The sequence below is a fragment of the Astatotilapia calliptera genome, chromosome 7 (genome assembly GCF_900246225.1).
Source record: "Astatotilapia calliptera chromosome 7, fAstCal1.2, whole genome shotgun sequence".
Classification (NCBI taxonomy): Eukaryota; Metazoa; Chordata; class Actinopteri; order Cichliformes; family Cichlidae; genus Astatotilapia; species Astatotilapia calliptera.
Window position 1 is genome coordinate 56,097,971 of NC_039308.1, and position 13,686 is coordinate 56,111,656.

At 40.4% G+C, this 13,686-nt stretch overlaps 2 protein-coding genes across 4 annotated transcripts; one reads left to right on the top strand and one right to left on the bottom strand.

The window, feature by feature from the left end:
* Positions 1 to 235: 235 nt before the first annotated feature.
* ankrd34c (ankyrin repeat domain 34C) lies at positions 236 to 3,841 on the top strand. Its single transcript, XM_026175969.1, has 2 exons — positions 236 to 784; positions 1,678 to 3,841. The coding sequence occupies exon 2, from the start codon at positions 1,728 to 1,730 to the stop codon at positions 3,315 to 3,317; it is 1,590 nt and encodes a 529-aa protein (XP_026031754.1). The 5' UTR covers positions 236 to 784; positions 1,678 to 1,727; the 3' UTR covers positions 3,318 to 3,841.
* A 53-nt stretch (positions 3,842 to 3,894) lies between these two features.
* On the bottom strand, positions 3,895 to 13,607 carry LOC113026814 (retinol dehydrogenase 13-like). 3 transcript variants are annotated; one of them, XM_026175973.1, is made up of 7 exons: positions 13,523 to 13,607; positions 9,190 to 9,330; positions 8,915 to 9,106; positions 8,407 to 8,568; positions 8,147 to 8,263; positions 7,839 to 8,043; positions 3,895 to 4,646 (listed from the first exon to the last, which is right to left on the bottom strand). In XM_026175973.1, exons 2-7 carry the CDS (start codon positions 9,299 to 9,301, stop codon positions 4,550 to 4,552), a joined length of 885 nt encoding a protein of 294 aa, XP_026031758.1. In that variant the 5' UTR covers positions 9,302 to 9,330; positions 13,523 to 13,607; the 3' UTR covers positions 3,895 to 4,549. The 3 variants fall into 3 exon arrangements, with proteins under 3 accessions (XP_026031758.1, XP_026031756.1, XP_026031757.1); XM_026175971.1 differs by lacking the exon at positions 13,523 to 13,607 and adding an exon at positions 10,575 to 10,801; XM_026175972.1 differs by lacking the exon at positions 13,523 to 13,607 and adding an exon at positions 10,575 to 10,625 and having other exon boundaries at positions 9,190 to 9,392.
* Between the last annotated feature and the right edge of the window lie 79 nt (positions 13,608 to 13,686).

Consider the following 13,686-nt stretch of genomic DNA (forward strand, 5'->3'; position numbering starts at 1 on the left):
TATCCTATTGGAATTCCCTGCAAGAAGCAGCGTGATGGTGGTCCAGGCACATTTTACAACTGAATTGTTTTCTCTGTGCCCTTTCATACATGGCAGACAGACAACCTGTCTTTATTCCTGTTCCACCCTGCAGAAAGATTAAATCGTATTTATAGCGCAGACTTACTATCTGAAGAAAATTCAAAAAGCAGCCTAAGCACTAGGCTCTAGGAGAAAAAGCAGCCTTCTCATCTTCATCACGTGTAGGCCAAACTGTGCCCACCGTTTTCATTTTCATACTGCTCTTTTGACATAATTAAAATAACACGCGCGCGCAGATCATTTGCATGTCTTTAGGAGGCAGCACTCGTTTTGTTTGTGTCCAGCAGATATAAAGACCGAGACAGAGGTTTTTCATCAGACGCAATTTATTTTGGTCGACTCTGACGTCAAGAGAATACACGTTTCATTCAACCAGCAAGAAAGTAAGTTATTTATAACCCGCAGCATCTCCAGGTTGTGATCCTTGAGTGCGCAGTGAAAGGAATACTCCCCATTGGACTGATGTGGTGTGCCTCCATAACAAAAGCCACACAGCTCATGCGTTATGGTGCCAGAGAGGCACGGCACACTGTAACCTAAACCAAGACGTATTGATGGGAACAGTCACGGCTGCATAACAAAAAAGAAAATAGGATTATTGTGGAGAACTTCAACAAACTTTCTGTTTTGAATCTTTAATTTCGCCCTCGCAGATGGCAGAGCACTGGTTACTTTGAACATGGAAAATCTCCTCTTTGACCAGGTAAGGAAACAACTGTCACACAAACAATATTACACGTGAAGGTTAATTAATTCAACTTTACCTCGCTATCTTGTATCGGTGAAGGCGGAGGCTGTTAAATTAGATCGACAGCTTGTGTTGCATGTGAAATCAAATGTATGTCTAATGTTGGCAAATTAATATTCAAACTGCAGATAAAATGTTTACATTTGGGATTTGAAGCAGAATAAGACGACGAACACCGCAACGTGTAATGGAGCGCGTCTTTCGAGCCAAGTTACCCAAAATGAGAACCGCGGACAGCGACTCTTTGAGCTTAGCGTGACGTTATTTAATGTCGCCAGTTAAAGAGCTTGAACAGATGTTTGGATCACTATTTGAAATTTATATAACAAACATCGCATTTACGCGCAGTCTCTCGTATATTCGTCCCAGAAAGGTGGAAAAATGATGTTTATGCTTACTTGTAGTGAATACTGGAGGCTTTTGTGTCAGTATCAGTATGTTGGGTGGGGGGTGGGGGGCACTGCTGTCTAGATAGAGGTTTAGAAAAAAAAAATCAACTTTGATTATGACATCATGACACATCTATCAGTAGTGTTTATGACTCTAACAGGTGTGTTACCAGGCTGACTTCTGCATGGATATATGTGATCTTTGAGGACGTGCATGAGCATTTTAGGAAAACTGCCAATTTTTTGTACAACACTGATTCAATTTCAATAATTAAACAAACAATATATCCATTATATTTCACAGATCTATAAGAGTAAGTTTTATTTTTATTTTCTTTAGGTTGTAACAGACTGCCACCTGCTGGCAGTGATAACAAATAGAAAAGCAGACAAACAAAGTGGGTATTAATCACTCATTTTACTATGTAAGCTGAACTAATTCCACAAATTTGTTCAAAGGGCTGCGAGCTGTGAGTTCAGTACTGAGAAGATCTGTGATTGGCTGGGTAATGGCAGATATTCTGGAACTGCGGACAGATGGAAACTCACTCCTGAAGGCAGTGTGGCTCAGACGCTTGAGACTCACCAGGCTCTTGTTGGAAGGAGGTGCCTACATCAACGAGAGCAATGAACGTGGGGAAACACCTCTCATGGTGGCCTGCATGTCCACACACACCGACCAGCAGAGTGTAAGTAAGGCAAAGCTCGTAAAATATCTGCTGGACAACCAAGCGGACCCCAACATACAGGACAAAGGAGGTCGGACAGCTTTAATGCACGCCTGCATTCACAAGGCTGGACACAAAGTGGTGGATCACCTACTTAGCAACGGTGCTGATCCCAGCCTGGAAGACAGGAGCGGGGCCTCAGCGCTGGTCTATGCCATAAACGCAGATGACAAGGAGACACTTAAACTGCTCTTGGATGCATGCAAAGCTAAAGGCAAGGAGGTGATCATAATCACCACAGACAAGTCACCATCTGGCACTAAGACTACCAAACAGTATCTAAATGTCCCTCCATCACCAGAGCTGGTTGAGAGATCTTCCCCGGCGTACTGCACTTCTCCCTCTGATATTAACGTCACAGCATCGCCCTCACCTGAGCAAGAGCAACAAAACACAGTCTTCAGTTTCCAGACAAAGCTAAAAACCTCCAGCTCAGCTTCGAAACTTGCCAATGGGCCCACGTCGCCGACGCGGCGGCCTGCAAACCCCAAACGTGCACGTTTGCCTCAGCTGAAGCGGCTGCAATCAGAGCCTTGGGGGTTGATTGCACCCTCTGTCCTGGCTGCTGCTGCCGCCTCCGCCCATGATGAGAGTAAGAAAGCTAGTTCTGATGAGGATGTTGTTGCAGGGGTAAACGGACTCTCTCTGAGTAAGAGGTCGGCTTTATCTCGACAGAACAGTGTAGACGGGAAGGATAGCTTATTCCCACTAGTGGGAGAACAGCCCTGCAAAATGACCACCTCATTATCAGTTCCTCCAACATCTAAACCATCATATGAGAGAACGCTAGGCCAACACCAGCCACTGGCACGGCGCAGCACGGTGCCTACAGAGCAGGAGAGCAGCAGCTGCAGCAGTGGACTAGCCAGTCTGAGAGACACAATGCATAGGAGACACCTGGGGAATGATCACTATGACTCAGACTCACAGCTCTATTCAGACTCTGCCATGTTAGATTCTCCTAAGGTCCCGGTGGAGCGCAGGAAACTAAACACCTCTCCACTTGTGATGTTAACCAGCTCCAGAGAATCTCTAGACAGCAATGCCAGCACATCCTCTCCCAGCACAGCACGCAGGCGTGCACCTGGTCTCCTGGAGAGAAGAGGCTCAGGCACACTTCTGCTGGATCACATCTCCCACACCAGGCCTGGCCACCTCCCCCCTCTTAACATAAACCCAAACCCTCCCATTCCCGATATCGGGGCTAGCAACAAGCCCTCCTCACCTCTGGCCACAGGTATTAGATCTATAGCTCCAGTAGCACCAAACACACCAAAGAGAGGTGGCCTCAAGTTGAAGAAGAAACTTGTGAGAAGGCACTCTATGCAAGTGGAACAGATGAAACAGCTTTCTGATTTTGAAGAGCATTAGTTAGTTATGAAGTTTATGCAGCAAATATTGTGGAAGTAGAGATGTTAACACCGTAGATTGTGAGGAAGTACATCCATAGTCTACACAAGTCATTTGTGTCATTTGTGTAGACTCAGAGCCATCTAGTTGTTGAATTATGTGTAATTAAAAAATATAGATAGAATATATAGATACATTAAAACTGAGCAATATAGGTAGATTTCCTCCCCGTGTCACACTCAACCTTAAGGATAACTATCTTTTGACTTCACAACATCTGCTGTATATGTTTTACAGTTTTGAATGTAAATGCCAAGATATGGTACTTTTCCTCTGAACTAGCTGATCATGTAACATTAAAGGAACACACAGGGTACATTTGTAGCTGGTGGCAGATAGGGTGCACTTTGTGCATATGTAATTAGCACCATAATGGACATTCTGTCTCACGAAAAAAAAGAAAAAAAGAAAAAGAAAAAAAAATGTGATGCATTTGTCTGAGATGTAGCTTTGGATAAGATGAAATTGGACTGTTTGTAGCAATTCTGTACAAAGTGCCTTTAAAAAGAAACCGAAAAAAGTGATGAGCAGATACAAATTTTGTATAAAGAAAACTTTAATTCATGGTGATGTAACCAACATGTGTTTTGTCTCAGCACTGCTGGTCTCACATGGATCAAAATGAAGACTCGTGATGAATACATAGGATGTGGATAAACAGTATGCCTTAAAAGACAGGTATAACAATGGGCTATGTATAAGAGCACTTTAATGCCCACGAGAAAGAAACTGAATACCACTATTAGCAGTGTTACAAAAAGCTAAAGCACATTCATATATAATTCTTATATGATAAACCCAAGCAACAATAAATGACATTTTAACCCTTAGTCCACACAGATATTGGTGAAACCCATCAATTAAAATGTCATTTCAAGCTAAAGGCAATCAATGCTAAAGATCATACAGCTTCCATGTAACTGACCTGTGAAGCATTGCTTCTGTTTAAGAAAAAACTTAATTTAATTCATAGTATTTTTCCAATTAGTTTGTTGTATATTCTAAATAAATGTCTATCACTTGTGAATTTCTGTCTTTTGTTCATTTGTTGTCCTTAAGCAGGAGCTCAGCTGCTACTAGCAGCGCAGATGTTCACTAGAAAGAGTACCAGTTCTTTCCTCAGGCCACCTGGCAGTCCAGTGGCACCGCGATGATGACAATCATCATCAAAATCATCATCATCGTCGCTGTGACTATGTCAGACCGACCACAGAGGCACTCAGCTCCCACAGCTTCTTGGCAGCTTCATCATCCAGACCCTGAGGGGCTGCTGTTTTAGGGGTGCAGTCGCTGTAATCAGTGCAGACTTTAGTGTTAAACACACAACTTGATCTGTTCATGCTGAGTTGATTAAGTCACAAGAACAAGTTAATCAGTCAGATAAAAAAGGCAAGATATGCAATCAAAGGATAATTTACAAGGCAACAATGTCTTAATATTTTATACTGTTTTCTTAAAGATAATTATAGGAATTTAGATATTTATTAGTTATGTTATTACCCATATAATTTCATACAAAGACCAAAAGAGTCAGTTTTCACTTTATATACAAAAATAACATCAAGTAGAGCCAAACCGATATTTGTTATGTGGCGATATATCGGTATGGTTGACAACTAAAACCTCCAATTATGTTATAAATGTTGATGTTACACAGATATTCCACCAGATGGCACTCCGCAACTTCCCTGTTGGCATCGATAGGAGAAGTGTAAATGAGTAACCCATGACTTGTGGTGACAACAAAGCAACATTCCAAATATGGGTATTGGTCATAAAAGTCCAATATCAGTCAGGTTCTAGTATCAGCAGTTTAAATTAAGATTAATTCATATGCTTTGTAATTGCTAAAAAAAACTATTAAGGAAAATCTTAAAATGTTCTAATTTCAAACAAGAACACTCAGAAAACGGGACTTCCTTTAAAGGGCAAAGGCTATACTAAAACTTTGATGTTTTTTAATTATTATTATTATTATTATTATCATCATTTTATTACAACATCCTGATCTCAGCCTGTTATGGGTTCATTCTGACATCATAGGGTGTCATAGTGGGAGAAAAAAAAGAGGTGTGTTGTAGAGCACTCTTCATGTTCCCTTTCATATGGAACATAATACTTATTATATTGTATTTTTTTCCAAGGTCAACCTTGACCTTGGGCACCAACAATAAAGGTTAAGGTCAAATGTTTAGCCAACCCAGGTACTCATGCCCACCAAGACTTTGTATATTGTTTGAACTTGATCCATAAAACATTGGGGGTAATATAAAGTTTTTACTGACTTTCACATTTGGTACGACATTGACTAGATTTTCACCTAAATTAAATCAGCTCGAGCTGTTGTAGACTGCTAACAAACAGACAGACAAACAAACAAACAGAACAGATTACAGACTCGCTCACTTCAGGGGGAGAATTAATAAATACACAGACTGTGGAGAAACATCAAGACAATCTATTTTTAGGGAAAGCCCTGCTTATTTTAGCAAAACAGTTCTAGATGTGAGCATGGCTCTTTAGTAGATAAATGCTAAACTGTTTGTTACACAGTGTGTTAGGTACAGTGTTAGGTACACAATAAATACAATAAATGAATAGAATGATCTGGTCATTGTGATGTGAAGAGTTAATGGAAAATGATCCTCATCAGGCCTCAGATACTTTAAAATGTGCTGCCAGCATTTATATATACCCTCCATATATATATATATATATCCTCCACATCTTCTCGAGAGAAGAGCTCGAGAAGATGTGGAGGGTGAAGGTAACGGTGGTCCCAGTGGTAATCGGAGTATTAGGTGCAGCGACTCCCAAGCTAGGCGAGTGGCTCCAGCAGATCCCGGGAACAACTTCGGAGATCTCTGTCCAGAAGAGCACAGTCCTAGGAACAGCTAAGATACTGCGCAGGACCCTCAAGCCGCCAGGCCTCTGGTATATCTATCTATCTGTCTATCTATCTATAAATATAAATATGTGTGTGTGTGAGCATGCAATCAGCTCTTGTCATTTTTAAAATCTTGAACACATGCAGCACCACTTAAATGTCAGTCATTCACTGGTAAATGGCTGAAATGCCTGATAAGATAATGTCAGCAGTAATGAAATACTGGAAATCTGCAAAAGGTGGAAAGCTGTCAGTGTATTGCAGCTGGTTTGTGGCATTTATATTGACTGTGATTTTGTCTAGGCATTTTTTTTCTGGGCATGCACACTGACGCAGCGACCCTGCTGACATGATGATTCCTTTATTTATCATATGATCTTGACTTTCTGTCTCAAAAAGATTCCTTGTATCAAAATCTCATTTTATATTGTGCTAATCCACATTTTTATATTAGTGCTAAATTGCTACTGTAGTATGCTTACAATGTAAAAGGGGTCGCTTGTAGTTGCAAATGAGTCACTCACCAAACACCCCTCACCTCTACAAAGCCTTTAAGTCTCCTTAGATAATTGCTCTGATTTTCCAACCCACAATTCTGGTCTCATCAGCTAAGCTTTCACCTGTAGCACACAGCTATTTCCTGCATAAAAGCCTCGATGAGCCTGCTCTACACTGCTCTACCAGCCCAGAAACAAACAGATGACAGTTAATAGACCAGATTAGATGGTGTTCAGAATTTAGGATTCAGCAGCTAAAAACACAGAATTGTCCCCCAGGAGTAAGACCAGAGTTAAAATGAGAGTGAATAATTATTTAACATTCACGAAAAGGTTAAGTACACGACCCCAAATGAACGTTAATGTGTCTGCTCGTTATGTTTTAGATGTGTCCGTCTAATTCACTGGATTTGAATCAGTGTTCACGCTGACATCATTTACTGGACTTGGACAACATTTTTCATGCATAGAGGAATTATCATGCTGTGGAAAAACCCACAGCATGTTAACACATTAGGTTTTTAAACAGTTGTGTTAACTGGACTTAATTATATTCAACAAATCACAAGAACATTTATTTTACTGTACGCAGATCAACTGTGTTCCCTGTTGTCACCTTTAAAAGGCCCATTGAGAGGTTGGAGAATCCTACTAGACATGACTGACTGGCACTAAGTAGTTTCTTTATCAGTGTTATTAGAAAATTTTTTCTGCTTTTACTATCAGCTACTTGTAGTTTTTTAAAGTGCAAAAGCAATCCCTAACTCACGTTCCCTATCATCAAAATGAATCCAATGACTCCCGTGCAATGACGTATTCAGAGTATAATTTTGAAGAAAATAAAGAACTGGTATCAGATTCATTTCCTGTGTCTGCACATCCACTGAGGGAAGATATTGCATTAGACTGCACTGAGAAAGAAGAGTCCAGCTGTTTCATTGCTAATATGCTTCATTACACATTCACAATACCAGTCTCAGTAGAGTATGTTAGTGTTGTTCTCAATATGATCCATTTCCCCCACATGGGCGAGCCGAGCAATATCCCTTTTGGCTGTCTATCAATAAAGAGCCCATCTGTTGAATTACACAGACTGACCTGTAATAGAGTCCACTCTCATTTTGCAGGCTTTCCTCCACAGCGCAGTAGATGGTGGTCTGAGCTCCTTCTGTCGGATTCTTGATGAAAAACACGAAGGGCACATACAAAACCCTCTTCCACAGGGGCACTGTGGGCCAGAAGTGTCGGCCAAGCTCGGTGCGGATGACTCCAGGGTGGAGGCTATATGCTGTTACGCCAGTACCTGCAAAATGACAAGATGCAGAACACAAGTCATTACAAGGACATGAAATCCCATTCAATGTGTAACGACACATAGAAATATAGATATAAAACAGACGCAGCACCTTGCAGCCTGTTGGCCAGCTCTTTTGTAAAGAGGACATTAGCTAGTTTACTTTGAGCGTAGCTTCTCCAAGGCCGGTAATCTTTGTCCTGATTTATGTCATCAAAATGGATTTGACCTGTTGAGAGAAAGCACTTCATCCTTATTCACAGATGTGGTATTTAACATTAAATGAATATAAAAGGATGACATTCCTGAGAGATTTAAAAAAAACAACTAATTCTCTTTATATGAACTAGAAAAAAAGAGGAAAAACTGCACCTCTCTCATGCGCTAAGCTGGAGACATTCACAATGCGGCTCGGCGCTGACTTCTTCAGGAGATCTAACAGACAGTTCGTTAAAAGGAAGTGGCCCAGGTGGTTCACACCAAATTGCATTTCAAAGCCATCTTCAGTCTTCCATTTTGGACAGCTCATTATGCCTAAAGGTAGGAATATCAAAGGAAATGTATTTACCGCCTGTTAAAGTAAAGTGTGCGTGTTAGTCCCCATAGGGAAATAGTTCCTCTGCATTTAACCCATTCACCCAGTGAAGCAGTGGGCAGCCGCCAGTGCAGCGCCCGGGGAGCAGTGTGTAGGGACGGTACCTTGCTCAGGGGCACCTCAGGGTAGCCGTTCAGTGGAGTCGAACCCCCGACCTTCCGATCATGGGGCCACCACTCTACCTACTGAGCTATCCCTGCCTGTTAAACACGAATGCACAGTCACAAAGCTGGCATAATATGCTACATCACACCATAGTGGGTCTGATGTGATTTATACATCCACCTGCATTATTGATGAGAACATCCAGGCGCTCCTCACTTGCTAGGACATCTTTGGCAAGTTGGCGTATTGACTGTAGAGATGCCAAATCCAACTTTCTGACAATCACGCTGTCATTTCCGCTTCTCTTTTTCACTTCTTCTGCAGCTTTATTAGCTCTTTCCATGTCCCTACAAGCCAGAATAACCCTCGCGCCTGCAATGCGGGAGCAAAGTCATTACACCTGAACAGATATTAGATTATAAAATTGGATATATAAATCCTGGCAAATCACCAACCTCTTCTAGCCATGTCAACAGCAGTTTCTTTGCCAATCCCAGTGTTGGCTCCAGTGATCAGGACTGTCTTTCCATCTAAGCGGGCTTTGCTGTGACACACACCACCTGCCATCCACTTCTTCAAACCAAAAAGTCCCACTCCTGTGAAAATGTCCGCATAGTGACAGCTCTAAATCTCCACTGATCAGAGCCATCTTCACCTTCTAGAAAAGGAAACCCCCACCCACCCAAAACAAAACACAACTGCACAGATTCAACAGATGTTTTAGGACCAAGATTTTCTCAAATATAAATTTCTGACCCCTTCTTCCACACCCTGAAGATAATACACTTGAATGAGTTTAACAGAAAAAGCCTTAAAGTGCCTTAAAATAATCTGAGAAATAATTAAAACTGCTTTTTTCTTTGTCCAAATGTGCATAAATATTTTTTTAAAACATTGTCTCTCTATTTTACATAACTACAAATTGAACAAGTTTGGGTTTTGGGATGGTGATTGTGTAAAAAAGTGTTTTTTAACATCTAAACTAATAAAAACTCAAATAAAAGTCAACACTTTCAAACAATAAAAATACCGGCAAACCAGTAGACACACCTATAGCATCAATTTGAGAATCCTAGGTAACTTCCTTCTCAAATTAATAACATTTTCAGAAAACTATTCCGCTAACCTTTAGGTTGAGTTCACTGAGATTTAAACTCATCCGAGGTATTTAGTAGATGCACCTATGTTATTAATTTGAAGCATTTACAAAATAAACTGAAATGAGCAAACCTACTGGAAACGAACTGAAATTAAACAGAATTAAAAGCAAAAGCAAAAGTCAAAACGAAATAAAAAATAAAAACAAATTAGTAACTATAAAGCTATGATGGCAGACCGTGACCGTGAAAATATCAGGTTCCCTACCTTTTTTTTGTAATAAATAAAACAAGCTAGCAAACCACCTAAAAAACAAATATAAACAATATAGGCACATCAAACGTGTGAAAGCTCATTCAAACTGCACTGTAAAGCACCAGGCACACCTAGAACAGTGTGTTAGTGAATATTTAGTTAAGATGTTAATAAGCTGTAGCTTAACAAATTCACTTTAACTATATTCTTATAAACGTGATGCAAAATCAAAGGCACTTGTCATTTTAACGAGCACGTGGGTCCGTGCGCAAAAGGCCTACATGCTTATGCAACGTCAAGTAAACGTCACAGAGTCTGTAAAAGAGCACGAGCTAAGACAGCCATCCGTGTGCTGTTTACAGTCTACACGTATGATCAGACCATTAATGTAAATCAGTGATTAGCTATTATATGAGTTACTTTGTTTTTCTTTTAACACACAACACCTGCTTTTGTGAAAAAGAGCCTGCGTCGGGTCACTTCATACCTGCTACTGTGACCAATGCAGTAGTTTTAGGATACTGGGAAACAAATGAGCGTGCAGCCGAGGAGGTCCGCATTGTCCCTGCTGACCCTGTTACTGTTTATGAATCTGCTTCTCTTAAAGTCCGGTTGGAGAAACGCCGGCGAACTTTCCTGCAAGCGAGACCTTACTGCCTGCTACAAAGTAAACCGCGTCAATAACAGCTACATAACAAGCGGAGCCTTTGCCCAGGAAGTACCGCCCATCGCCGCCCTACACGGGAATCCTATTGGTTCATTTTTGTCAATAGTGTTAGTAATATTTTTAAGCAATTTTTTAAAAGCTATTGCCAAAGAAAGCAGCTAGTAAAGTACATTTTGGCTATTTTAGAACTTTTTTTTTTTTTAGATTTTTAACAAATCTGAAAAAGTTCAATGCTATTAAACTAAAAACAAACAAACTCCAATATAACAAAATGCAATCAAATCAAACTGTAGTGGTATCTTTAGGATTTAGTAAAAACATCTTTGCTGAAACTATTATCATCTCACAACTTTCCATCTTCTCGTTTCATCTGCTCCCTCTAGAGGTCACCACAGTGGATCATCTGCCTCCATCTCACCCAGCTAGCATCCTCCTTTGACACCAACCTTCTACATATCTGTATCATAACAGGCTGTTAAACATCCTCTTCAATCTTGCGGCTATCTTTCTCTCTCACATCCCCTCAGACACTTGTCTCCACCGACACCCACCCTGCCCACACTCTCTTCTTCACCTCTCTTGTGCACTGACCACTGCCACACCAGGTATTTAAACTCATCTACTTTCACTACTTCTGCTCCTTGCATCTTTACCTTTCCACCGGTCTCCCTCTCATTCACACGCATGTATTATGTCTTACTTGAACTTTATTTCTTTTTCTCAGTGTCATTTGTGAATATCATAGTCCATGGAGTCTCTTTCCTGAAAGGGTGTAAAAATCAAAAAGGGTGTAAATCAGACATGATGATCCACATCTTTCTATGGCAGTAATAAAATTTAATAATCAAATAAAAATAAATAAGGTGTAAATAAGATGTTTTTTTTACACTGAATGTCAGCTGTTTTTTGTTTTGTTTTGTTTTTACAAAATACATTTTTGTTCTAAAATAAAGCCAACTGCATCTCTTAAAGCTGCATTTCCATTTCAGCTTTATTTAGGTATCATCAACTCATAAAATATGCAAGGTCAATGTATGCTGGGCTCAAGATATAATATGTGCAGTTATTATGCAGTGAAGCACAGCTGGTATGCAATAAAGCACTCGTGATTTAAGCTTAATAAACAGACAAATCTATCATCTACAAGGAATACTCATAAATTGTACAGCAGATGTCGCTGTAGGCTCATCAACGCTGTCTTGGTGTATTTTTACGTGATTCTAGAAGATGAGACACATACATCACATTAGCCCTTAAACTAGGCCTATATTTCATTTCTGTTTTAGTCACAGTTGCCAGTCAAGCACAACAAGACGTGTTTTGAAGCTATATAAAACACCTAAGAATCACATGATATCCCAAACTCCTACGAGCACATTAAGAACTGTCTGTGCTGTTGAGTGAGCAGACAAAAGAGGAAACCCACCAGAAGCACCGAGATGACAGTAATAACAGCATCAGCCTACACTATCAGATCTCAATTAAAGCCTAATCAGAGCTGCAGTGGAGCAACTGAATCTGGAATAAAATTTTACTGTGTCAGATCAATAAGGCGTGCTTTCTCTGAACTTTAAAGCATAACACAATGAGTCTAGACAGGGACAATATAGAGAGATTTGACCTTGTAATTCTTGTGACACCTGAGAGTGAATGTTTTCACTGTGGAGAGCTGCGGAGTGTCTGTAAATCGGGGAAGCACAGGCCACAAAGTACATGTGAAAACCTAGAGGTGTTCTGAAGTGGCTGTATAAAGTGAGAGGATTAGCTAACAGCCACCTGACTGCAGTGACCATGCTCTTTATTGCAGCCTCTCATTGAATATGCAGGTCAAAGTTTTGTATTTCAGGGACAACTGAATGACATTCTTATTGCACTGACCTTCTCGACATTGTTATTACACACAGTTTAAGCCATGCTGCTTGGGTAAATACATTATTGTTAAGGCTTTAGAGGTTTTTTCAACCAGCGGAGGCCTGCTATAATCTGAAGAGCACTTTAGAGGTGACCTGGCTGTCTCTTTTACTGGCTCAATACTAAGCCCGTCATGTGACTCCTCTGCAGACCTATCTCCGAGTATGGTAACCTTCCCCTGCTAAAATTAGAGGGCCCTCTGCTGAGACATTGTGGAATGTATCTTTCCCGTACCCATCCTGGAGACAAATCAGGACCTTAATAAATTTTCATAATGACTGTGTTTTTACCTTATGTCGTGACTGCTAAATTACCAATGATTTGTCATGAAAATTGTCAAATAGAAAATATCAAAGATAAATCTGTTATGATTGAGTTTGTTTAGAGCATTATATATCTCAGTCATTGCGATTTGTGTTAATGACGTAGTACTTTTGCCTTAAAACCAAGCAGATTTATTCTGATTTAGTTATTAGGACATTACATTGTTGCTGATTATTTCAGTGGGTTTCCTCTAATATGAAGATATGATCCAGCATGTATTCTACATAATAAATTACAGGCCTACATTAGCTAGATCTTAATGAATATTGGGTGACTGTAAATGCGTAGAGCTTCAGAAATTAATTTAATATATTTAGAAAACAAACAGGTAATATTTCTACAATGACCATTAGATTGGAACTATTTTGTAACAACTGTAAAAAACTTTTAAACTCCGCATTAAGCTTTGAGTAAATGAGCCTGATGACTTTGTTTGGGTTATTATGGTTTGTACAGAAAAGAAAGCCCGCATATACTCAATATTTATCTTGCTTGCAGGCTGTGACCTTTGTGTGGATTACCCCGTAGTTCACCTTGATTCAGTCGGGGTTATCCGGTCTCTATAACGAGCCTCTGTGGTGTTTAACCGCCGTTTTGTTGCGGTCCCTCCTCTGTGTATGTGTGACTCTGACGTAGCACTCAGCGTCTCCCGCCGGGGAGGGGAGAAGGGCGGTGCTGCTGCTGGTGACTATATTGC

Bases quoted from the DNA above. Each gene is read 5' to 3' on its own strand.
- ankrd34c (XM_026175969.1), top strand. From the start codon at position 1,728: ATGGCAGATATTCTGGAACTGCGGACAGATGGAAACTCACTCCTGAAG.
- LOC113026814 (XM_026175971.1), bottom strand. From the start codon at position 10,647: ATGCGGACCTCCTCGGCTGCACGCTCATTTGTTTCCCAGTATCCTAAA. The intron at 8,569-8,914 runs GTGGATGTATAA...TCCTACCTTTAG, and splicing joins TGTTCTCATCAATAATGCAG to GCATAATGAGCTGTCCAAAA. The intron at 8,264-8,406 runs GTGCAGTTTTTC...TTCTCTCAACAG, and splicing joins CAGCTTAGCGCATGAGAGAG to GTCAAATCCATTTTGATGAC.